The 23,586-nt window shown below is 44.0% G+C and overlaps 3 protein-coding genes and 3 non-coding genes across 8 annotated transcripts; 5 read left to right on the forward strand and 1 right to left on the reverse strand.

The window, feature by feature from the left end:
- The first annotated feature begins 4,495 nt into the window (after window positions 1–4,495).
- On the forward strand, window positions 4,496–16,616 carry map3k14a (mitogen-activated protein kinase kinase kinase 14a). 3 transcript variants are annotated; one of them, XM_068704438.1, is made up of 17 exons: window positions 8,791–8,865; window positions 9,013–9,135; window positions 10,517–10,810; window positions 10,908–10,989; window positions 11,079–11,301; window positions 11,562–11,960; window positions 12,044–12,178; window positions 12,289–12,418; window positions 12,734–12,862; window positions 14,096–14,200; window positions 14,303–14,460; window positions 14,571–14,721; window positions 14,865–15,191; window positions 15,281–15,390; window positions 15,778–15,904; window positions 15,994–16,094; window positions 16,209–16,616. In XM_068704438.1, exons 3-17 carry the CDS (start codon window positions 10,531–10,533, stop codon window positions 16,368–16,370), a joined length of 2,619 nt encoding a protein of 872 aa, XP_068560539.1. In that variant the 5' UTR covers window positions 8,791–8,865; window positions 9,013–9,135; window positions 10,517–10,530; the 3' UTR covers window positions 16,371–16,616. The 3 variants fall into 3 exon arrangements, with proteins under 3 accessions (XP_068560540.1, XP_068560542.1, XP_068560539.1); XM_068704439.1 differs by lacking the exons at window positions 8,791–8,865; window positions 9,013–9,135 and adding an exon at window positions 4,496–4,523; XM_068704441.1 differs by lacking the exon at window positions 9,013–9,135 and having other exon boundaries at window positions 8,773–8,865.
- Window positions 16,617–17,426: 810 nt separating this feature from the next.
- baxa (BCL2 associated X, apoptosis regulator a) lies at window positions 17,427–20,545 on the reverse strand. Its single transcript, XM_068704456.1, has 6 exons — window positions 20,431–20,545; window positions 19,613–19,661; window positions 19,361–19,519; window positions 19,128–19,263; window positions 18,921–19,025; window positions 17,427–18,802 (listed from the first exon to the last, which is right to left on the reverse strand). The coding sequence occupies exons 1-6, from the start codon at window positions 20,459–20,461 to the stop codon at window positions 18,704–18,706; spliced, it is 579 nt and encodes a 192-aa protein (XP_068560557.1). The 5' UTR covers window positions 20,462–20,545; the 3' UTR covers window positions 17,427–18,703.
- A 212-nt stretch (window positions 20,546–20,757) lies between these two features.
- rps11 (ribosomal protein S11) lies at window positions 20,758–23,176 on the forward strand. The gene is made up of 5 exons (XM_068704455.1): window positions 20,758–20,824; window positions 21,341–21,481; window positions 21,717–21,792; window positions 22,450–22,579; window positions 22,982–23,176. The coding sequence occupies exons 1-5, from the start codon at window positions 20,810–20,812 to the stop codon at window positions 23,103–23,105; spliced, it is 486 nt and encodes a 161-aa protein (XP_068560556.1). The 5' UTR covers window positions 20,758–20,809; the 3' UTR covers window positions 23,106–23,176.
- On the forward strand, window positions 21,552–21,635 carry LOC137867973 (small nucleolar RNA SNORD35). The gene has a single exon (XR_011102194.1). It is a non-coding gene; the product is annotated as a small nucleolar RNA SNORD35 (small nucleolar RNA).
- LOC137867974 (small nucleolar RNA SNORD35) lies at window positions 22,266–22,348 on the forward strand. Its single transcript, XR_011102195.1, has one exon. It is a non-coding gene; the product is annotated as a small nucleolar RNA SNORD35 (small nucleolar RNA).
- LOC137867975 (small nucleolar RNA SNORD35) lies at window positions 22,794–22,877 on the forward strand. Its single transcript, XR_011102196.1, has one exon. It is a non-coding gene; the product is annotated as a small nucleolar RNA SNORD35 (small nucleolar RNA).
- Window positions 23,177–23,586: the final 410 nt, after the last annotated feature.

Below are 23,586 nucleotides of genomic sequence, written 5' to 3' on the forward strand. Positions count from 1 at the left end.
TTCACAAAAGCAAGTTTGCGGTGAAAAAAAAACGCACAAAAAAAACGGTGAAATAGATGCTCCACACAACCTCGAATTAGGAAGCGAGAGAGCTACAAGCCAAATAGCCGGGTGTGTTTCTGCAACTCGGGATCAGCTGCATGCTAAAGCTCCAACAACGTAAATAAAATGGAGCAGACAAAGCTGTCGGACTGGTTGTGTAGGAGATATGAGGAATACCGTCGGTGGGTGTTTTCCTGCGCCGTGTTGCTTGGCAGCAGGCTTTAGTCCGTAGAGTCGGAGAGAAACTTTCTGAATACTGAGCATATGAATGCCTTCGCAGCAGATCTCTCTCACACTCTCTCACACACACACACACACACACACACACACACACACACACACACACACACACACACACACACACACACACACACACACACACACACACACACACACACACACACACACACACACACACACAGCTCCACTGTGCTGAGCCGGAGCTGCTCTCAACAGACTCATTCAGAGCACACAGCGATTCACCTCTCTCTGACATAAGAAAGCAGAATACCGAGTTCCCAATCGGGCAGCAACACAGTGCGTTTAGAGGGGAAAAATGCATGAGCAATTCAACGCAATTACACATGCTTAAACTTGTAATGGGTTTCGTTGCATGTCTGGCAATTCACGTATTTCACCATAGCAATTTTACCAGGAAATAAATGGCCAAACAGCTACAGCGATTGTAGTAAAGATCACCGCTATTTTTCTTTAATAGCAAAAAGACCCTGAAAAAGCTTTCAAACCAAGCCAGCAGTTTGAAAACACTTGGCAATTTTATGATGTGAAAGATCAAACTGCCGTCAGAAGAAAGATGTACGGGTGAGGGGCAAAGCATTCATCTGTAACCGTCATCAGACCCTGAACATCACTGAACATACAGCTGTTCTTTACTTCCATTACAGAGGGAGAAGAGCACCGAAGGTCACACCGATCAATGAAAATGTTTTCATCCATTTTTGTTACATTATATGTTCGTTATCTAGTAAGTATCTCAACTTTCATTGTACCGATTATGTTTATACAATAATACAACAACTTCTCTACTTGTGGGAAAGATGGTTCCTGGAAGAAATGCTTAGAAAGTGTTGTGACACCTGTGCATGAAACAAACAGCCCCAGGTAATCCCACAGCTCCCGACTGAAGTTTGAGGCTGCTTTTATTTGATGAAAAACACAAAATTACTGCAGAACAGTGTACTGATACTCAGAAGGGATGGATTATTGACACATCGTCTCACTTCTGAGGCAGCGTGTGCAGCAGAATGACACCTGCATACTTGTACTGCCAGTTGGTAGATTACACGCCAACAACAAAATGTCAAATAACAAAAACCTGTTCGGCGGCTTTAAAAAAAAATGATTGTGCCCACAAAGTGTGACTGATGCTGGATAAAGCAGGGAGATTATGTCATCTGAGGAATACGGATGAAAATAACTGATGAGTGACGGAAGACAAACACGGTAACAAACTACAAATATGGATTCATCTTATTTTTTTGTCTAATCAGTAATGTTGTGCTTGGCTTTTACTGGGTGCGGTCGTAGATAACAAGCAAGCTACAGACAAACGGCTCAATATGTGGGCTTGTGAAATTCAGCAACTCAGCTCCGGCACTACGGTTGTAAACATACAACCTGAAATATCGTCTCACCACAAAAACAATATAATTTTGTGCAGAAGGGACGGATGTATTAGCACAAATGATGTTCAACTTCACACAACTTAAGATAAAAAAAATAAATAAAGAAAAATGAAGATCCCCCTAGTTACCATCTTTGTTGTCTGCCTGCTTTGTTTACAATGAAGAATACATTTAACTCGCATTATATAAACAAACAAAATCCAGGAGAGCTAAATCAGCAACGTTACAACAACAACAACAACAACAAAAGCAGTTATTCAATGATTCCTTTACAGAAGGAAAATACACAAGTTATAAACAGATATATAGATTTGCAAAATCAGCAAATTAGTGGCGAATGATATGTTATTATTACGAGATATTAGTGGTGGTTGCATGATTAAATTACTGCACCGACATATATCTGGCTGTTACTAGGTAGATTATAACCCTGCTAACTAGCTACTGTCGTTGTATTCTAGTTGTCAAAATGATACAGCCATTTCTAGCTAGTGCTACTAATGTGCGTACCAGTTTAGCTACGTGCTAACGCTAGCTATAGCTATCCACAGTTAGCATATGTCGATAAATAACCAGACTACCCAAGGTCACTAACAAGATAGTTGGACTTTAATATCTGTTTTTGCTGCTGCGTGGCTTAAGAGGGCTGCAAGACAGCTCGCGACCCATGACAGGAACCAAATATAGCGCACAGCACCAACACGGAGTCGTAAAGGGAAGTTATATACAGGAGAGCCGCAGTGCACTAGCGTTAGCTTAGCTTGCAGCGCTAGCTAAGCGTCATCTGGACCGAAATGCACGAGGCGGTTTGAAGTAATACGAAGCCTGCACGTGACATTTTATTCCGTATTTAAGTGGTAAATTATGGACGTGACACAAATATATGCAAGGCGTCAATCAGTCGAACATGCCTTACCTGGAAATCACGCTCTTCGTTAAACCTAGAAAATCTGTCGGCCATTTTCTGAACAGAGCAGCAGCTTCTCTATCGCTCCGTCTGCGTCCGACTGAGGAGCTGAGCTGCTGCTGCTGATGAGGAGGATGATGAAGAGGAGGAGGATGAGGATGATGATGATGATAATGATGTGCACTTCCAAAACCGATGCGGTCACTTTGAATTGTCCTTTTCCCCAAACAATTTCCACCAAGATGTCACAATTTTACATATGGGAATTATGTAATATTTAATACTGTAACGTCTGTAATTAATGTATATGTCTAAAGATAATTTTTACTTCAGTATATTCCACTTGTTTACAATCTTGGTCTGCTGACAGAGCTGGATTTTTTTTTTTTTTTTTATAGAAATAAATAATTGGCAAGAATGGATAAAGGAAGCATACGTCCCGGAGCTCCAGACCCATAGCACTTATTTGATTAATTTCATATTTGTTTAGAAAATTGCACCAGTAAAGCACAATAGCAACTACTGCAGCTCCTGCATTATTATGCAATCTATTTTAATTGTCTGCCCCCCTGAAGTGTTTAAAAATCTAGTTTTAAGATCTAATTATTATTCTACTTTATATTGTGCTCACGTGTTGTACATTTCAAAATAAAGATATGCTTATTCAAATTACGACACACTAACTGCCAGACCTTAAGTAGCCTGTTACTCTAAACCTTCTGGCGTTTCATTTATTTATTTAATATTATTTGTTATCGGGCCCATGTCCAGTTAACGTCATTGTTGTTTTTGATGAGTGGTGTAAACTGGTTGGTCTCTGGTCCCCTTACGAAGCTTCCATGTGTTGTCTTCTGTGTGACAGGAAGACATCCAGGGATTTTACTTGCTATCGATAAGTGGAAGTTCCACATCATCAATATCTGCTTTGCCCACATTCACAAGTGATGCAGACTCAGCACATTCCTGGATGAAGCCGCTTAAAAGACTCACAGTAAATCTATATTGATGTAAGAAACATTGATGTATTTTAGTGTTAATTCCACTGTCCGGTTAATACTTGTGGACTAATTATTGCCTTTATTAAAAGGTTCACTAGTGTGAATGGGGTTCCCATTTACATTTTATTTTCCTATACTTTAACATGTTGGTCATATTCTTCTTCAAATCACAGGATAACAACATCAGTGCTAACGTCAACAATTACCGTGTATGTGAAAAAGCCTTATGAATTTATTCCCATTACAGTATGATTATTACCATTAACATCAGCTACAATCAGACAATGATACCGCAATATGCCTTTTGTCAGTAGTTTATGACTCCATCTTGTGGTGAATATGTGTCAGTACAGATAATCATATTTAGAGGAAGTAAAATATATGTGTTGAATTCAAAGTTAGATCTATAAAGCCATGTAAAACGTTTTTTTGACACTTTAACTTTATTGAAAGCAAATACTCGTTATCATCGTAGGAACAAACAGCAAGTAACACTAGAAAAAGAGAAGCATTGGACAGAAAAAACATTTAAAAAGTAGTAAGACACACATTATAATCACCCATTTAGCAGGGGATTAAAATGGGTAATTTGTATAATTTATTACAGCACTGGGGCTTTAAAAGTGTTTAAAAGTCACTTCACTTTTCACACCTCCTCTGGCGAGGAGCTTACCGGAAGTTTAGCTTCAAATTAAAAGCATAACTGTCATTTACAAACAAATTCAAACATGTTACTATTACTCAAGAATATTAAAGTAAACAATAAAAAATACAAATACTAATAATAGGGACAAATTGTTTGGATTTGGAGACCTTTATTGTAAAATTGAGGGAATATAAGACTTAGTTTGAAAAGATAACCGGAAGTCATAATTCTCGTTAAACACTGATCTGATCGCCATCGGCCGACGCCTACTAATTGGAGGATCGGTAAGTGTAAAGTCTACTGTACTTTTATCGTTAAATGAAATAGTTTCACCGGTTTTATGAGCCTCGGTCTTTTGTAATCTTCTATAAGACGACGACTTGTCGTTTGTAAAGTCTCGACTTCTTCACGAATGAACAAACGTTGACGCTAGTTTTATGTGAAATGGCGGTGAACCTAAAAGGAAGTTAGAGAGAAACGCTCGCAGAACAACACAGCTAACTGGAGGATATAGGATATAGTTTTTACGATCATATTTGGTTTGTGACAATAGCTAAACGGAAGAAAGGTCGGCACAGTAAACGCTAGCTGCTGTTACTGTACGTTTAACTCTAATGTTAACGTGTCACAACACTTTTTCATAATGGTTGAATCCAGATGTCTGCGATTAAAACTGCTGTAACGCGTCTCCAGCTTCTACTTTTTCCAGTGCTACTGACTGCTATGTCTAAAACAGGACTTCCAGAAAAATCATAATAATCTGAAAATAAACGTAGCATGTTACAACTAGTGCGTGCACAGTTATACACATGTAATAAGTAAGAAAACAAAATAAATGTGTTATAACTAATTGTACCTAGAAGTTACCATAAGAATAGCTATTACACTCATTTAATGTTGCCTATTATTTCATATATATATATATCATACCATTGTCTGCCTAGTTGACATATTAAACATTACGTCATTATGGGCTCATATCTAGCCGATTGAGTTGTTTTACATGTATCACCCTTGACACACTGCACTAATACATGCCAGTCCCTTCCTGGTCCTGGTCTAGTGTCTGACTCCTGGTCTAGTTTCAGACTCCTGGTCTCGTGTCTGACTAGTGTCAGACTCCTGGACTAGTGTCAGACTCCTGGACTAGTTTAAGACTTCTGGACTAGTGTCAGACTCCTGGTCTAGTGTTAGACTCCTGGACTAGGTTCAGACTCCTGGACTAGTGTCAGACTCCTGGACTAGGTTCAGACTCCTGGACTAGTGTCAGACTTCTGGACTAGGATCAGACTTCTTGACTAGGTTCAGACCCCTGGACTAATGTCAGACTTCTGGACTAGGTTCAGACTCCTGGACTAGTATTAGACTCCTGGACTAAGTTCAGACTCCTGGACTAGTGTCAGACTCCTGGACTAGGTTCAGACTCCTGGACTAGTGTCAGACTTCTGGACTAGGATCAGACTTCTTGACTAGGTTCAGACTCCTGGACTAATGTCAGACTTCTGGACTAGGTTCAGACTCCTGGACTAGTATTAGACTCCTGGACTAAGTTCAGACTCCTGGACTAGTGTCAGACTCCTGGACTAGTGTCAGACTCCTGGACTAAGTTCAGACTCCTGGACTAATGTCAGACTCCTGGACTAGGTTCAGACTCCTGGACTAATGTCAGACTCCTGGTCTAGTGTTAGACTCCTGGACTAGGTTCAGACCCCTGGTCTAGTGTTAGACTCCTGGACTAGGTTCAGACTCCTGGACTAGTGTTAGACTCCTGGACTAGGTTCAGACTCCTGGACTAAGTTCAGACTTCTGGACTAGTGTTAGACTCCTGGACTAGGTTCAGACTCCTGGACTAGGTTCAGACTCCTGGACTAAGTTCAGACTCCTGGACTAGTGTCAGACTCCTGGACTAGGTTCAGACTCCTGGACTAAGTTCAGACTCCTGGACTAGGTTCAGACTCCTGGACTAATGTCAGACTCCTGGTCTAGTGTTAGACTCCTGGACTAAGTTCAGACTCCTGGACCAGAAAACATAGTGTGAAATGTACATGATCGTTTCTCAAAGTTCAAGTTGACGCCTTCGGATTCCTTGTTTTGTCAGATCAACAGTTCAAAACCAGAAGAAGTTCCCTTCGCACTGCTATAAAACAGAGCGGATCACATTGCAGCCTACGTCTTCTTCTCTAAATCAGGATTGTCACATAACGTCCAAAACATGATGAGTCGAAGAAAAGGTTAGGAAGAGAGGACTCAGGTTACTGTAACGACACCTACGTCTTCATTGTAGTTCATAATTTGAAGAAACAAGAAAAAGGGGAAGTAAGAAGAGACATAGGTGTGTCTGATTAGTGGAGTCACTGCATGCTTATGTTCTCTTAAATGCTGTGGGAGCGTGTTCTCCAGGTCTGGGACCTTTTTCCATGAGAAGCCTCCTATGTTTCCCTTCAGGAATGCTCGGCCGTGTGTTTTCTGAGGCCGGCTCCAGGTTGAGACCCTGTTCCCCGTCCTTACTAAAGGCTCAGGAATGTCATTAATCTGCGTGGGTGTGCAGCAGCAGTCGGCTCGATATAGCCGCTGACTGGATGTGCAGTTTAGCTCAGGATTTCTCTGCACAGCTAGATTAATATTGACCGTAATATGTGTTAAGATTCATGATTGTGTACTTACCGTACACGTGTACAATCTCATGTGATCCAATGATTATTAACTCCTGTATCTGTAACGTTTAGACCATTCAGGTCCTGTTAAACATTCATTGGTTCAAGTTTTTCAATTGTCACTTTTCTTTGTTTTATACACTTTTTGAATTGAATATTTTCGGACAAAACAAGCAATTTGTAGACATTACTGTATTAGTAAACAAGACATCTGTATGCTTTTTACTACTAATTGGGAAAAAATTGGAAGATTAATCACTAATGGACTAATTTTCCAATTTGTTCCCGATTAATTGTTTGGTCTTGACTTTAGAATGCCAGCAAATGGCAAAAAAAATAACATATCTTATCTTAAAAAGGTAAAATATGTTTTATTGTCTCCATAGGGACATAGGGATTTAGCTCATGCAGTGGTGCTGCATACAGCTGCAATCAACAAGGCAGTACAGTAGAACACCAAAGACTAAAAAAGATATGTTATATCTTATAGTGCACATGCCGTGAGATAAAATAAATAAATACAGAAGAATTATAAATGTTAGGAAAGAAATCATAAAGGTCATAAAAAGCATACAGATGTGTTGTTTAGTCAGTCCAAGATGTTCAGTTTACTGTTGTAGGAGACTGAAAAAAACAACAATATTCACATCTGAGGAGCGTAGAGTCATGATTTTCATGATGAGTTTGCTTTTAAAAGGACGTGAATGATTAATCGATTATCAAAATATTTTGAGATTAGTTTAGTCGATCGACTCAAAGCATCCATTGTTGTATCTGCGTCATCTGGGTTTTATCGGCCGTCTCTTCTGATGAAGTTTTGGAACTTGAGACCTTTCCTCTCTCCTCTGTTCGGCCATGTTGAGTCTCTGCTGATGAAGTTTAGAACTTGAGACCTTTCCTCTCTCCTCTGTTCGGCCATGTTGAGTCTCTGCTGATGAAGTTTTGGAACTTGAGACCTTTCCTCTCTCCTCTGTTCGGCCATGTTGAGTCTCTTCTGATGAAGTTTTAGAACTTGAGACCTTTCCTCTCTCCTCTGTTCGGCCATGTTGAGTCTCTGCTCATACGACTTGCGTTCAGCTCCGTGTTCTTGGCTTCGTGGCGTCGCCTCTCTCAAGTGGTTTTCTTAATTTCCTGTGTGCTGTGGCGGTTGTTATATGACTAAGTTGTTGTTGTGCTTGTGTGAGAGAAGCGAGAGATTGTTTCAGATAGACGGCAGCAGAGCAGTGACAGCTCACACGCTTTCTCCTAAATCACTAAAGAGTCCCACAAGATCCTCAAAATATCAGAAATCAAGATGTTTGCTCTGTTGTTTTGTGTTAGTTTTTATGACACGTTGTATATAGTAGAGTGTGTGTGGGGGGGGGGGGGTGACCGGACATGTGACACACTCATATATATATATATATATATATATATATATATATATATATATATATATATATATATATATATTAGCCACAGGGCCAGCATGCTCATTAGGGTATCAGAGCACATGAAAGGTCACACAACTCTCTCACTGCTTTTAGACCCAATTAGAAAACATCTTCTTTGTCCTTATTCTGCTTCTTATTGATTCTTCGTAGAGTAAAAGCTGAGTTCATCGTGACAGGCGCAGAAACATAGTGCTGTCCATAGTCCATCATCAGAAGCATAACCGAACACGTTATCCTTTAATCTAGTCAGAGGGAAGAGCGAGCCCTGTTGGAGTGAGGGAGGGAGGGAGAGAGAGGGAGGGAGGGAGGGAGGTGGAGGAGGATTTGGGGAAGTGGAGATACATTTCCCATAAGTCCTTGTCAGTAAGCTCCTCCCCCCCCCCCCCCCCCCCCCCCCCCCTCCCCAGCATTGAGCAGAGCAGGAGAGACGTGAAGGACGAGGGGCGGACAATCACAGCAGCTAGTTTTACTGATGTAGAGGACCGGTTTATTATACACAGGAAAGAGAGAGAGAGAACAGCTCGGACTGGCTTCTGTCGGTACGTCTACACGCCCCTCTGCCTCACACACACACACACACACACACACACACACACACACACACACACACACAGAGAGTTGTTTTTGTGGTTGTGTTTATCTCAGTGGGTTTTTTTTTTTTTTCTCTACTTCCTTTCCACGTAAAGTCCTCTGGGTGTGGCGTTACACCGGGCTTTTTGAGCACCGGCAGCACCTTAAGAAGGAAGTGACAGTTGAACTGCTTCATCACCGTAATATATCTTGCAGTGCATGAAGTCGACACACACCAGGTAACGGCACCGCCGAACGGCTTTCGTGTTTGAAATGTGACCACGGGTTTTGATGTCAGATCCTCTTTGCGTGTCGTGAGTATTGTCGAGAGCGAGGATGTGCAGAATTTACCGGGCAGATGCTTTTTTTTTTTTCCGGCAGCTCTGCCATTTGGTTTAGTCGAGATCCTGGGTCTATTCCGGTAGAACGTCTGTGAAGAATATCTACAGCGGCGTGTTTATGAGCAGAAAGAGTCATGGGTGACAAGGAGACGTGTGATGAAACTGTAGCCCCAGTTTGTGCCTTTCAAACTGCATTTAATGCACCATATAACCAGCGCCGAGTGTGTCTGAGTGCTGATTTTACACTCCTACATGTTTTCCACGACTGCAACCTCCTGCAGTCAGTCGTTTCAAAATCTGCTTTGGTGAATTTAGCCTCGGCCGTGTGCGTCTAACGTGCCGCAGTCGACTTCCTCTAGAGTGAACTGGAGCGCTCGCATTCAGAGACACGGTTGCAACTGTCAAAACAAGTCCGGGGTTTGAGTTTCCTGTCTTCGTCTGCCCACCGCAAGGTTTCAGTTTGAGCGATCGCCGCCATCCAGAACGCACTCGACACAGTCAAACCTGCCTGTTAATATGTACTCAACGCCGTATGAAGCCTGCTATTGCTTCATCGCAGTGTGTTCCCTGTTGACTAGAGTAAACATCTTATCTTAAAGTGTTTGAGCTCCTTTGGAATAACTAAATGAACTTTTCAGGCCCCTTAAAACTGAACAAACGATCAAATGAAACACAAGTAAATAAAATAAAAAGTCAGAACTTCTAACGTGGAACTAAGACTTCTCTTTGGTTGTCACTGTGCCGCTTTTCCTCTTTTTGAGCACCGTCACTCACACATTATCAGAGAGTAAAAAGTCCTCTGTTGCATTATGGGGAAGTAGTTTTTTCGGAAGCACAAACTTCACCATATATAAAGGTCACTCAGATGATGGGCAGCGGACCATGTGATCTATGGACACGCTGCAGCAGCGTAGTGTTGGATAACATGGAACTGACTGTTGTTTGCCATCCATTGCTCCGGTAGAATATTAAATATTATGAACCAGAGCTGCCGTGATGAGTCGATAAGATGATTGATAGAAAATGAAGCAAAATATGCCGAAACTTTGCTGGGTCCAGCTTCCTGAATGTAAAGATGAATTTGATGGTTTTCTTCGTGACGGTGAACTGAATATCTTTGTGTTTTGGACCGGTGGCCATTGAGGGTTTGAGGAAAGAGCTGGTTCTGGCATATAAGATCAGTTATGATTACAAATCTGACTTATTTGACATGAATAATTAATGCCAGAGCACCTGACTGATCAGTTTGCTGTGATCTTCTCTCTCTCCCTCTCTTCAGATCCAGCAGATGAAATGGCGGTGAGGCAAAGGATCTTCAACTCGACAGCGCCGTTCTCCGGGTCGTCCCAGGCCGAGCTGAAGGGGTCTTACCCGTCCTGCTCGGCGGCGGAGCAGGAGGCGGAGGAGGCGGAGGAGGAGGAGGAGGAGGAGGAGGAGGGCAAGGGCAAGGACAGCAAGGTGGGCTACATCGCCTGCTTCAGTCCGTTGATCAATAAACTCCTCACACATGGGACCGCAGAGCAAGTGGGAGAAATGCCCCTGAAGACCTCAACCTTCATTGCCCAAGCTGAATGTAAGTATGCCTTTTTTTGATTTTTTTTTGTTTAGTTTTCATAATAAATGAAAGAACTATGTGGACAGAGAGTTTAACCCTCTTGTGCTCTCCTCAGGTGAAACCCAGGACTCCCAAGAGTTCAGTCCCTCCTGCTCCGAGCGCTCCTTTCTTCCGTCCCCGAACTGCTTCACCAGCAGGTTTGACGTTATTCCGTCTGCATTTCGCACACCGTGTGTCGGTTCTTTAATGCCGTTTTTTTTTTTTTTACACCGTTGCCGCTCTTCAGTCTCCCCGCAGAGCACAACAATGTGGCGTGCCCCACCATTGCCTGCGCCCAGGAGCCGAGCAGCCCGCCGGCACAGCTCAGCCCGAGGAAGAAGACCAGGAAGAGGCAGAGGCGCAAGGGCAAGAAAAAAGTGGAGAAGAAGAAGGAGAGGCAGCGACACAGACACCGAATGCGCTCCGGAGTCCCCGAGCAGGAGAGTGGAAGTTCTCTGGTCCGGGTCCTGGTAAGAACTCTCGCCGAGTCTCACATAATAAGGACATATTGAAACTTGTACTCTCAAAACTACCGTGAGAGCTTGCAGTATTTTTTTCTGTGAATCATCTTCAGGGGAAAATTGCCACATTCTTTGGCCGTCGGAGGATCGATCTGCAAACATATGTTATTACAGTGAATCAGCGAATTCCGACAAAAGCTGCGCCTTGAGCGTCAGAGCCCTTGAGCAAACTCATCATGTGTCTGTTTTTTTCTCCGCTTGCTTTGTAGGACGAGTCGTCTCTCGGAGGGAGAAGCGACCTCAGCGCGTCCTGCTGCAGCAGCATTGAAAGCTCAGAGGAGCAGGACAGAGGGCCGTCCATCTACGGCCGACAGGTCTACAACACAGGCTCCAGCTGCTCGCCCCTCAACTGGGGGCACCCGGTCCGCGGAGCCCTCTCCGGCCTCCGCTCCTACAGGCAGGACAGCGACTCCTCGGACTCCCTCGGCAGTCTGCAGGGCGACTGCTCGCTGGCTCTCGCCGGCCTCAGGGGCAGCGTCAGTCAGGGGGACCCGTGCTACGTGGGGCCCTTTTTCAAAGATGTGGAGCGGGACGTCAGGGAAGAGGAAGGGGAGCGCTCGGCGGCCGACTCCGTCAGCAGCACTGAGGGAATCATCTTCTACAACGAGGTACGTTCTGCTTTTACGTCCCGTCTGCTTAAAAAAAAATGTTCCTCAGCCGGAACTAACGTGTTTCTCTCTTATTCTGTCAGAAAATCCAGCCTGTGGACTCTGAATACAAGGAAGGGAGGGAGTACGTCCTGACACAGTTCATCAAGGAGGGCTCCTACGGTGAAGTACACGGCGCTCAAGATGTCAACACAGGCTTCAAATTTGCCGTCAAAAAGGTGAACACAGAGCCTCTTTGTTCATTGTTTTGTCTCCGCTGCCTCGTTTTTTTTTTTTCTGTGTTTTGTTTAAAGTGCGCTCACGCTCTTGTTGCGTCCGTTCCTCACAGATCGCCCTGAAGAGGTTCAGCAGCGAGGAGGTGGGTGCGTGGAGCGCCCTCAGATCTCCTCGCGTGGTGGAACTCTTCGGAGTGGTCCGAGAGGGGCCGAACGTCGTCCTCATCATGGACCACAAATCTGGTAAACGAGCCTCTTTTCTGCCTTTCCTACGCACTTAATGATTAAGTGGTTTCTGTGCGATGCCATGAATTTAAGTGCGAACACATGAGAATGATGAAGATTAGAGACAAACAGATGCTCGTCGAGATGTGGAAGTGGGCGGTTCCGTGAGGCCAGAAATGACTGGTGGGAGATGCCTGCTGGATAAACACGGCGACATACGTCACGCTTTTCCTTCGTCAGCAAATTCCAGGCAACAATAAAAAAAAGGAACAGTTGAATCGGGCAATGTGTAGGAGTAAATATTAACAAGATATCTCTTATCTGTTATTCCAGGCTCGCTGGGCCAGCTGATAGCGGAGCGCGGCCGGCTGCCAGAGGACCTGAGTCTCCACTACCACTCGCAGGTCCTGACAGCTCTGGAGTTCCTACGGAGGAAAAAAGTGGTGCATTTAGACATTAAAGGTACGTTACAATGTAATAAATAATAGGAATAATATCATAAAAAGCCATCCCTCTAACAGACGGGCGTAAAAAGACGTATAATGTAGCACTTTTATCATCATCTTTAGGCTGCGTTCACAACAAACCAGGTGAAAAACAAAAGTCCTCCCATTCATTTGAATGCGGGTAGTTTAACCTGCGGCGGTGGCGACGCAAGGGCTGCTGGGAAATAAAACCAGAGGCCTTCAGGCGAAAAGTTGAAAATGAAGTAACATTTGGAGAGAAGCCAGCCGACGTCACGCTATAAGTCCAAAACTGCACAGCCCAGTCATGAGGGTAGGGCTTGGCCATATTGCCGAAAATCCTCAAACATAGAGGTCATTTAACGCATTTCATATTAAATATTTTTGTTCTGCGTTTCTGAAATGCAACAAAAGCGAAGCGAGAAGCAGATGTTGGTTCTTTAAAGAACACAGTAAACAGTAGAGCTGAATGTGTCAGCCTTTCGTTGTTGGGGTAACTAGTGGAAAACAAAAATCACATTTCTAATTAGTTCTCATCAGAGGATTTCATGTCTTTGTGTTGCAGCTGTTGTGTGGAACACAAGTGTCATAGATACAGTAGATCTTGATCCTCAGCACCTGTGTTGTGAAACCAGACTGCCACAGTGAAGACGACGGGCTGGGAATTTCCCACAGTGTGACTCACCGCTGATCTTTAGAGGCGGCGCATGTGCACAGAATCAGGAGAGCGAGAAAGAAAAGGGAGAACGAAACAGAGCGGGGGGATGGGACGAGGAGCAGGAAGTAGTTAGAGAGACGAGAGAACAAAAGAGCGGCGGCAGAAAAGAAAGCAGAAGATGAAAACAGTGGAAAGAAGCAGAAAAGAAGAAGAAAAAAAGAAGGAAAGAGAAAAACTAAAATGAGAACTGAGTTAGAGGAAGAGAAAGAAAACAGACTGAAACAGGAAGACAAACATGATAGTGCTGTTGCAGCTCAGGCGCCACCTGCTGTCTGTTTGCCTCCAGTTCACTCCCTATGAAAGTGTCTCCTGCAGCAGCTGTCCCTCGATGACGTCACAGCTCCCCTCTTCTCGTTGCTCCTTTATCTGTAGACTGCTTTGTGTCTGTGCAGCTGCCCTGTTTCTAATTATGTCTTCCCATAAACTACACAGCACAAGTCATGGAAATCAGTGGTAACGCGGCGGATTATTGACTCTTGCTTGTTTGTGTGTCCCCCCCCCCCCCTCCCGCAGCTGACAATGTTTTGTTGTCGGAGGACGGCAGAGACACCTTCCTGTGCGACTTTGGACACGCGGAGAGACTGGACAACCAGGGACAGAGCCTCAGCGGGTCCACCGGTAAACACCGCGTCACTCTAGCGCTTCACTTAGGAACGTGGAATGCATCCACTCGTGTGTCTTATTGTTTCCCCCCCCCCCCCCCGGTGTAATTCGACACAGATATGAAGGGCACAGAGACCCACATGGCCCCTGAGATCGTGAAAGCGGAACCCCGCGGAGCCAAAGCAGATGTGTGGAGCAGCTGCTGTATGTTACTGCACATGCTCAACGCGTGTCAACCGTGGACCAGATACTACACCTGCAGACTTTACCTGAAGGTACGCCTCACAGCGACACGCACAGACACACCACACCCGGCTGTTTGGTCTCTTGGCGGGCCATGTCCTCGCCGGCCTTTGACCCGAGTCCGTGTTTGCGATGGTAACAGATTGCTAACGAGCCGCCGCCGCTGAGGGAGATCCCACCCAGCTGCAGCGCTCTCACGGCGGAGGTTATCAAGGCGGGACTTCAGAAGGATCCGGCCAAGAGGGCGTCGGCGTCTGAGCTCAAAGGAAAAGCTGCCAGAGCTCTGAAAGAAGGTAACCACACACACACACACACACATATCCATAAACACACTCAAATCTATGTAAATAGCACATTATGGTGAATTTGGTTAACCCCCCTTTTTGAATGCATCATCTTCGGTTTGTGAAGGCTTGTTGTGATTGTGTGATTGCAGTGGGAGGACTCACCAGTCCAGTGAGGGGACCCTACACGGAGCCCCTTTACATTTCCAGCAAACCTCCCGACTCCCTGCAACGCATCGGCAGCAGCGTGAACGACGAGGATGAGCATCAGGTTTCCGTTCAGGAAGTGATCACAACAGGGAGCCGGGCGGGGGAGCTGGAGGATGACGACGACGACGACGACGAAGAAGAGGCCGACCGCAACTGGTCAAAGCGAGGCTCGCTTTTCTGTCCGCAAACGCTGATCCCTGAGCCCAGCTACAAGAGGGGCCACAAGGTCACCACTGTGCCTGAACTGGAGCTGCGTAAACTGGAGCGAGGTGAGGTTTCTCCCCCCCCCCCTCACAGCTCTGCTTTCTTTGTTCTGTTTGATCTCCGCTCATCGTTTTCGTCTCCGCTCGCTCCTCAGATTTCTACCTGAGCAGTCTGTCCCAGCTCCACTCGGCTGAGATGCAGGAGCAGCTCTTGTCGTGTCTCAGCAGCGACCCTATCTCCACCTGGGAGCCGTGGGACAAAAAGGTGAGTCCACATTCACAGCTGTTAGTTTGGGGCAAAAGTTGGCGCTTTAATTGCCATCATCTTCTTGCAACACGTAGATCCCCAAATAGTGGAATTTGTTCAAAATTGTTTTCCTGTTATACATCCTAGTTTTAAAGCTACGTACCGGTGAGATCATTGACAACTTGAACACTTATTTTTTTAACTTATCATTTTATCTGAGCTGTGCTCTGTTGTCACAGAATAAGACATTTCCAAATCTTTATGAAATGTATTAATTTGACCTGTCCAAATACTCAAGATATTGCAAAATTGGTTCCATTTTAAACAAACAGCTTCTTTGGTGTTCCTCCATTTTGGCTGAAGTATTATCTGAAATATTAACTGTTTGGCTTCCTCTTTTTTTAGGACTCTGGCCGCTGGTCTATGAGTCCAGGAGACGACTTCAGCTCCGGTGTCTTCTCCTACAACAGTCAGCCGGACCTGCAGGTCTCCAGTATGGACTTGCAGCTACCACCGCCCTGCTGTTTTGAAGGTGAGATAAAACATTAACAATCTCTCTCTTTTATAAAAACGATTTAGTGCCAAACTGTTAACACGTGCAGCTCCCTGCTCTGTGATCAGGGGTGGACGTCTGCATCAGAGACTTCAACAGGAGGAGCATCCGCATCAGGGAGACCCGCCGGGTGAAGGTGGGCCACATCGCCACTGGAATCAGTGATCAGGTGAGGAACAGCAGCCCCACACACACACACACACACACACGCTCACGTGTCTTCTTCTGAGGTGTTTAAAAGCATCTGTCCACATCTGTTTAATGCTTACGTGTGCTCCTTCAGATCACCGAGAGGGTTTTCACCCTGGAAACCCAGCAGGGCCAGCAGGTAGCTCACGATGAGGAGGTGCAGGAGTCCGGGCTGGAGCTCAGCTGCGTTCCTGCTCCGGACTTCAGCTCCGCCTGGAGGTGGAGGATCAGAGACGGGGTGCTGGAGACCAGATAAGAGACCACGGCTCCCTCCGTCCATCGGCCGCAGTGGCTCCGTAACCGTCCCGCACATGGCCTTCTGGAGAATTGTTACAAACATTTGCCTTACATTTGTCTCAATGTGGGAGGACTGTGCTTTGATATCGGACCAAAAAATAAATCCACCAGTACGTCCTCGGTGTTAAGCACACGTGTCCCGTGTTTTGATGAAGCCTTTCTTATTGCATGTGTGCATTGAGTCAATAAACAGCATTGGAAACTATGCAGTGTGTTTTATTTAATTAACTCTCAGTGACTGTGATCATTCCTGCTGTTTTCTAACTACTTCATCTTTATCTTCCAATAACCTTGTATGACGTTAAACTTAATTGCAAGTCTGTAGATGTCAGCTACCGGTCACATTTGATGTATTACATCACTATTTGAACTATGTGATGACCTTCTGACCTTTCCTCTTTACCCGCTGTGAGAACAGAAATCCCCCTGAACCACAATTTAGAAGATGAAAGTTGCCGTCTTTTACCGAAAGTGACTTTGAAAGTGCGGCAATGACTGGACTTCCGTGACATTTGACGCGGACATTCTTGAGCCCTTGAGATTGAGTCTCAGGAGTTTTTGGCGACCCCTTGACCTTTTAGGGTTAGGGTCAAGCACTGTCCTCAAGCACAAGCAGTATCAGAATCTAACCACTACATTTACTAAGCATAGCAATACTCTTATCATGAAGCCTGTCCACTTTAGAGTCTTAAAAAACTCCCAACAGGCTATAATATCTTTGCTAACTGCTGATTGTCATTTAATTTGTTCAGCAGAAAATTCCCAAATTTACATATTTTATCAAATCATTCAATACCTCCCTCAATACATATTTTATATGTAATGCTCCAGTACTGTTAATGCAGTTAAACTACTCTAAGAATATACTGCTATGCTAGCAGCTGTGTAGCTGCACTCAGGCACAGCACTTTTTCAAGCTAAATGCTAACATTAGCATGCCGACATGTTGATTAGTTTATGATCAGGTTCATTTTTCATAGCGATGCCACCGATTCCTCCACTAACTACACACAGGTCAGCGTTAAAAGATTTATTTGTCATATTACAACAGACAAGAGCACAGCAGAAAGATTTCCCGGGGGACTGGAAACTCATTTCAGCTTTACAAATGTGATAGAAAAAAAGTGAAAATTTGAGAATTATCAAAGTGATTTCATAGTAAAAAAAAAAAAAAAAAAAAACACCAAGGCACTGACAAACAAGAACAATGTATAAAAAGCCAGCTGTAGATAAGATTGCAGTTTGAATACCGCCAGTAGACGTACAGTACTGTGAAACTGTGAGGTAAGCGTCTGTGAGCGACCCGGTGCCGTCTGTGTCTGCAGCTCATCGTCCATAAACAACAGGAAACACCATGAGATGGAGCTTCACTCACCACAGACAACAACAGGCAGGGCTTGACTTCTTGTTTTTAAAGTGGGAGCCGCATTACGGTCACAATGCTGGTCGAAACGCCCAATAAGGAGCGTAATGATTAAATGTTGCACGGCTGAGATCATGAGACGGATGATGCATGTCGAATGTAAACATAACTTTGTACATAAATCCCTGTTGTGGCGCTTAAGTCGTCCACTGAAGATAAGGTTGAGCCGTGCATTCAAGAGGGGAGAAATGATTCGGGGATGTTTTGAGCCCAAAATATTATCGTAGATGAGATCCGTCTACATCGTCTTCCTGCGTCCGTGAGACCGCCCTCCAACACGGGCAGCAGATGGTTACAGATTTACACCAGTTAACACTCACAAATACATATGAAAGTGGACTCTGTAGCACCTGGTGAGGTGGATGGAGAGAGAGGAGATCAGAAAAGCAATCCGAGTGGAACAAAAATAAACTAAAAATTAACTTCAGTCCATATAATCTTTCAGGGCAGATAACAGAAATGCTATGTATGTTGTTTTTGTGTCTATACCGAGTAAAAAATAAATTACTTAAAATGCATTCCCTGTTAAAGTCATACAACTCTCCCCCTCAACACCCCCCTCCACACACACACATACACACACACACTCTGTGCATGTAATCATTCTCTGCCATCTTCCTCAGTGGCGTAGGGATTATGGGTGTGACAATGCGTTCAGTCTCCCAGTCCTTGGAAATGAAAGGGAGGCAGAAACGAAGGGTGGCTCTTCGTGTCCAAATACAAGCTCTTCCTGTACAACTTGTTCACTCTGCCGTTAGCTTCTTTCTGCTCACGCTCAGATGTTCTTTCACGTTCTCGTTCCGGTCCCCATGAACCTCAGGCGTACTTCTTTCCCCCCATCTCTCACATGTCTGCTCATCACAGACTCCTCACATCTTGCGAATGACTAAAACAGTGGTGAGAACACCGGCCAAGAAAACTCCCAACGTCTGCCATGTGGGCGTGCCCAAGTGGGACCGAATACCCTCCTGAAAAACAACAACAACAGACACAAGTATTAGCATGTTCCATGCAAGGAATCAGGAGCAGAAGCTTATTTACTTAAAAATTGTGATTTTGAGCTGCATTTGGTAGCTTGCTTCTTACCCAGCCACCTTGCTCCCTGATCCAGTTGATCACATTTTCCCGGAGGTAGTCCATGGTCCAGCTGATTATTGTTCTGATGATATCAGGAACTTGGGTCACGAGAGCCTGAGAAGGTGTGAAAGGGAGATGCTTCAGACTTTCAGACAGTCATAACTCTAACTTTGTTTTCAATTATGAGGTGAGCTATAACAGAGCTGCTGAACTCACTTTGATGACGAGTCGACAGGCAAAGTAGAACAGGGCAACCACCCGTCCCCAGTTGAACTTTCCATCTGAAAAGATCTCAATGGCGACTTTCAGAAACATGTCTTTTGTGGGACTGAGCGAAGAGTTGTTTATCATTCTGGGGAAAACAACATTTAGTGATTACAGAACGGCCAAACCGGTAAAACACGCTCATTAATGACTCTTCAGGCATGACACAAAGGCAGGCAGCTCACCTTTGGAGCTCCACATTTCCATCCAACTCATCTCCAATCTGCTGCAGACACATGGCCAGCTTCTTGTGGTTGGGGTCACTCAGCTCCACTCCGCCCAGCTGTGTCCTGGTCAGTGCAGTGTTGCTGTCTCCATGCCGCTGAACTCGCTCGTAGATGAAGCTACGCAGGGAGACACAAACAGATGGTAATAAAGTATGATCTGACTTCGTTCAATAATGAGAAGCCCAACCGTATAAGTATATGAATACTCACTCTTTTAACAAAACAGCTCCTAGTTCCAGTATCTGGTCTTTGCCATTGCCTGAAAGACAAAGGTCGGTGTTAAATCACCCAAATACTGATACCGTTAGACAACCAGTTATCTCAAATCAGGAAACACACGAGTGAAGAATTTAAAAACGCCTGCTGCTGGTATAACTAGTTTTACCGTCACTTCAATCTGAATGATGCCACACTTTACAGTGACGTCACCTACATTAGTCACACTTTAAATAACCAGATACAAAAAAACAAACTTATTTTGTTGATAATTAGTGGCTAACTTTATATTTATATTTACCCCTGTGCTTTACTCTTCATTTCCGCTGTGTCTGTGTGTAAAAGAACCGTTTGAGGGACATCTGCAGTAGCGTTTATACATTAGTTGATATCTAAGTTAATTGGTGCTAACATTAAGTCAATACAAAGTTAGTTAATGTTGTGGCTTCGACATATTTGACGTCTAAAGAGCCCGAGACTTTGACGTTGTCGGAGTGAAAAGCCATAACGGTAGTCTTTTGATACGTGTTTCGGTTTTACTCACACGTATTTGCTAACTCACTCTTGTACAGCTATCAGCTAACCAAGCTAGCCACCTAAAGCTATATACAAACGCCGAGTAACGGCTAACGTTTAGGTTAGCTCTTGTGCTAACCTCAGTTCAGCTAATGTTGCTGCTAGCAAAGCAAACGAGCCACAGGCGCAAAACAAGAGCTAATTATTCAAGTGTGAGATTATGTATGTCTACCACGCTGTTGGTGACACTGTCACAGTCAATTTAATTAAAAAACATTGCCGATGCTAGCTGGTACCTTGATCGCCTCCTCCCGGGTGCGATGCCATCTTGTTGTCTGTTTAGATCGCTCGCGAGGCGCTTCCTAATAATCACGTGACAAAATTGTTTTTGTGGTAACTGGTTTTCAGACGCGCTAACTGATGTGATATGATGACGTCATATAAGTGGAGGTGAGATTTTTATAGATATATTTGATAAATAATGAACAATTTAAATGCGACTTTCACACAATTTACCGCGTCTATCAGTTTGTAAAGTGACGTTAAACGACACAAAACAAACGTGTTTTGCATATTTAGAACCTCGCCCTTTTTTGAAACGTCATTTCCTGTTTCTCGCCGGTCTTCAGTCCGTCGCGCGCATCCACAGGCCTCTTTACGACTCGGCAGGCAAAGATGGCGGATGCACAAGTACGTTCGGGAAAACGGCGTGGTGAATTTAAATTGATATTTTTACCATTTAAATGAACTTATTTAGCGGTATATATTACGTATGTGTCTTTACATGGTCTTAATACACAGTCACGAGCCGTTTAAAGCCACAGAGAGAGTTTTATATCTGCCATTTTGTTGTTAACGTTCTGCATACCCTCGTGTAGCGTTAAACTAGCCGGAATGCTATCTAGGTTAGCTTAGCCTGCTACCACTCAACGATAACTCTTAGCAGAACATTGTTTTGTATATAATGTAAACGGTAACAATTCTCTTTAAAACATACCCCGTCTAATACTGTATCAACATGTCGTTTCAGCTAAGGGGAGGAGGTTTAGTCCCTTATTAGAGGAAGTCTATGTTGAAGTAGTCATCTTTGCTAGGCCGGGCGGAGTTATGTGGATGTGTCCTAACAGCGCGTGAAAGTGCGGATGGCCAAGTTAACGTGCTTCCTGCTTCACGTGGTCTCACCTCGATGATCTCCTTGTTTCACAGACCGAGAGGGCTTATCAGAAACAGCCCACCATCTTCCAGAACAAGAAGCGTGTTCTGGTCGCAGATGGTGGCAAGGAGGTCAAGGAAAAGCTCCCCCGCTACCACAAAAGTGTGGGGCTGGGCTTCAAAACCCCAAGAGAGGTAATTTGAATTGTTCAGAAAAGTATCCAAACTAATATAGAATAATTGGGCTTGTATGTTCTTTGTTAGCTGCAAATGATGTCTTTCTCACGATGGTCTTCCAAGCCTTCAGGGTTTTGACGATAATGCCTCAGGGCAATGCTGATGCAGTCACAAGAGTTAAAAAATATCACCTGGTTTTATAGCAAAGCAATATGCATGGGGTGACTAACTATATATTTTTTGTTTTCACCAGGCTATTGACGGCACTTACATTGACAAGAAATGCCCCTTTACTGGAGATGTCTCCATCCGTGGCCGTATCCTCTCTGGTAAGTTTTAACACTTTACAGTATATTTAAACACTAGCCCATTGACACTGGCTTGGGATGCTGCAACAGATAACCTGCTATCATTTAAACACCACACTCTGCTACAATATAATAAGAAACACTACAAACTAATTAACCTGAAGGAAACCAAACTACGGTGCATCATTTACAGAAATATAAGGTGGAAAAGGAACACGATGCGGGTTACTTTGACTTTTGACTACATTTAGTGTGCAGGGGACTTGAAATTGGTTTAATTCCAGCATTGTTTGTTACTATGTCCACCATGGTACTGTGAGTATTGATGTCTCAATTGTAACTGTTGAGCACAAGGTTAGCAATGTTCCTGACTGCAAATCAACATATCCTTGTACAGGTGAAGCAACCCAAGCCAGAGCCAGTGTCTTTAACATGGTAACTTACTACAAACTTCACATCGAATTTCCCCTTTTTTTCTTTTCTTGTCACTGTCGTGCAAATGATGTTTTCTCACGATGGTCTTCCAAGCCCTCCGGGTTCTGACGATAGCGCCTAATGGCAACACTGATGCACGAATGACAATCCTATTGAAGATGAACTGATTTCAGCGTTTCTATGTCCATAGAAAGCTCTTAAACACTGTAATGTTTAAATTCCCTTTGTGTGTTTGGTCTACAGGTGTGGTTACCAAAATGAAGATGCAGAGGACCATCGTCATCAGACGCGACTACCTGCATTACATCCGCAAGTACAACCGCTTTGAGAAGAGGCACAAGAACATCTCTGTCCATCTGTCGCCTTGCTTCAGGTACTACGCTGCTCGCATGCCTTTAATTCAGGGCTCTACTGTCAAAGCAAACGGTTGTAAATGTTGTTTTCCAGACTTGTAAATGGATATGTAAAAGGTTTTGAAAAATAGTGCGGTTATTTATTTGCCCCTGGCCAAATTTTATCACAAGTCTGTTGTTCAGATGTTAGTTAATGTGGTTTTATCAGCCCAATAAAAGTAGATCATAACTTGCTGCAAATGATGTTTTCTCACGATGGTCTTCCAAGCTCAAGAAGCTGTGACGATAATGCCTTTTGGCAAACACTGATGCAGCTTCGCTAAACGCCTCCTGCTCCAACACGGCTGAGTCTGTATCGGCTTGGTCTTGGACAGATGTTCCCCAACCACCTGTTGACGTATTGTTTTTGTGTGTTTCTGCAGAGACGTCACAGTTGGAGACATTGTCACTGTCGGAGAGTGCCGACCGCTCAGCAAGACCGTGAGGTTCAACGTCCTCAAGGTGACAAAGGCTGCTGGAGCCAAGAAGCAGTTCCAGAAGTTTTAGGTGTGACTGTGAACAGGAAGGCTGCCGTTTGCTAACTTGTCCCACTGTCAAATAAAGAAAACCTTGTTTAAGTTGCCTCTTCTGTGTTTTGTCTTATCGTCCCTTAAAATCATTTAACACCAAATAATACATGAACATCACCAGCTCTGCTCCACCTTTTAGTTTTTATTTTATTTTTTTTCACTAAGTGAACTCAGTTTTTCCCCTGTGCATAATAATCAGTTAGTGAGACAAGGAGTTGTATATGGCTGACTCATTGGAATAGAGAAAAATAATCCTGATTAAATCTATAGATTAAGAGCATAAAATTAAGTCTTTGATAAAAAAACTACAATTTAATCTTTTTATATATTTGTATAATATAGGATTATGTTAGACAGTGACACCAATCATAGTGGGCAGTAAATTCAAATCTTATTTTGTAAATATTGAAATTTGCAGAAGTTGTAACCGGATCTACATTTGCTCAGAGGTAGTGATC

Source organism: Cebidichthys violaceus, unplaced genomic scaffold (assembly GCF_023349555.1).
Source record: "Cebidichthys violaceus isolate CVI_PGR_0920_01 unplaced genomic scaffold, fCebVio1.0.p SCAF_92, whole genome shotgun sequence".
NCBI lineage: Eukaryota > Metazoa > Chordata > Actinopteri > Perciformes > Stichaeidae > Cebidichthys > Cebidichthys violaceus.

Bases quoted from the DNA above. Each gene is read 5' to 3' on its own strand.
- map3k14a (XM_068704439.1), top strand. From the start codon at position 10,531: ATGGCGGTGAGGCAAAGGATCTTCAACTCGACAGCGCCGTTCTCCGGG. The intron at 12,179-12,288 runs GTGAACACAGAG...CGTTCCTCACAG, and splicing joins TCAAATTTGCCGTCAAAAAG to ATCGCCCTGAAGAGGTTCAG. The intron at 15,192-15,280 runs GTGAGGTTTCTC...CTCGCTCCTCAG, and splicing joins GCTGCGTAAACTGGAGCGAG to ATTTCTACCTGAGCAGTCTG.
- baxa (XM_068704456.1), bottom strand. From the start codon at position 20,461: ATGGCATCGCACCCGGGAGGAGGCGATCAAG. The intron at 19,026-19,127 runs GTGAGTTCAGCA...ACACCTTCTCAG, and splicing joins CCTGTCGACTCGTCATCAAA to GCTCTCGTGACCCAAGTTCC. The intron at 18,803-18,920 runs GTAAGAAGCAAG...GTTGTTTTTCAG, and splicing joins TCAGGGAGCAAGGTGGCTGG to GAGGGTATTCGGTCCCACTT.
- rps11 (XM_068704455.1), top strand. The intron at 21,482-21,716 runs GTAATTTGAATT...TGTTTTCACCAG, and splicing joins GCTTCAAAACCCCAAGAGAG to GCTATTGACGGCACTTACAT. The intron at 21,793-22,449 runs GTAAGTTTTAAC...TTTGGTCTACAG, and splicing joins CCGTGGCCGTATCCTCTCTG to GTGTGGTTACCAAAATGAAG.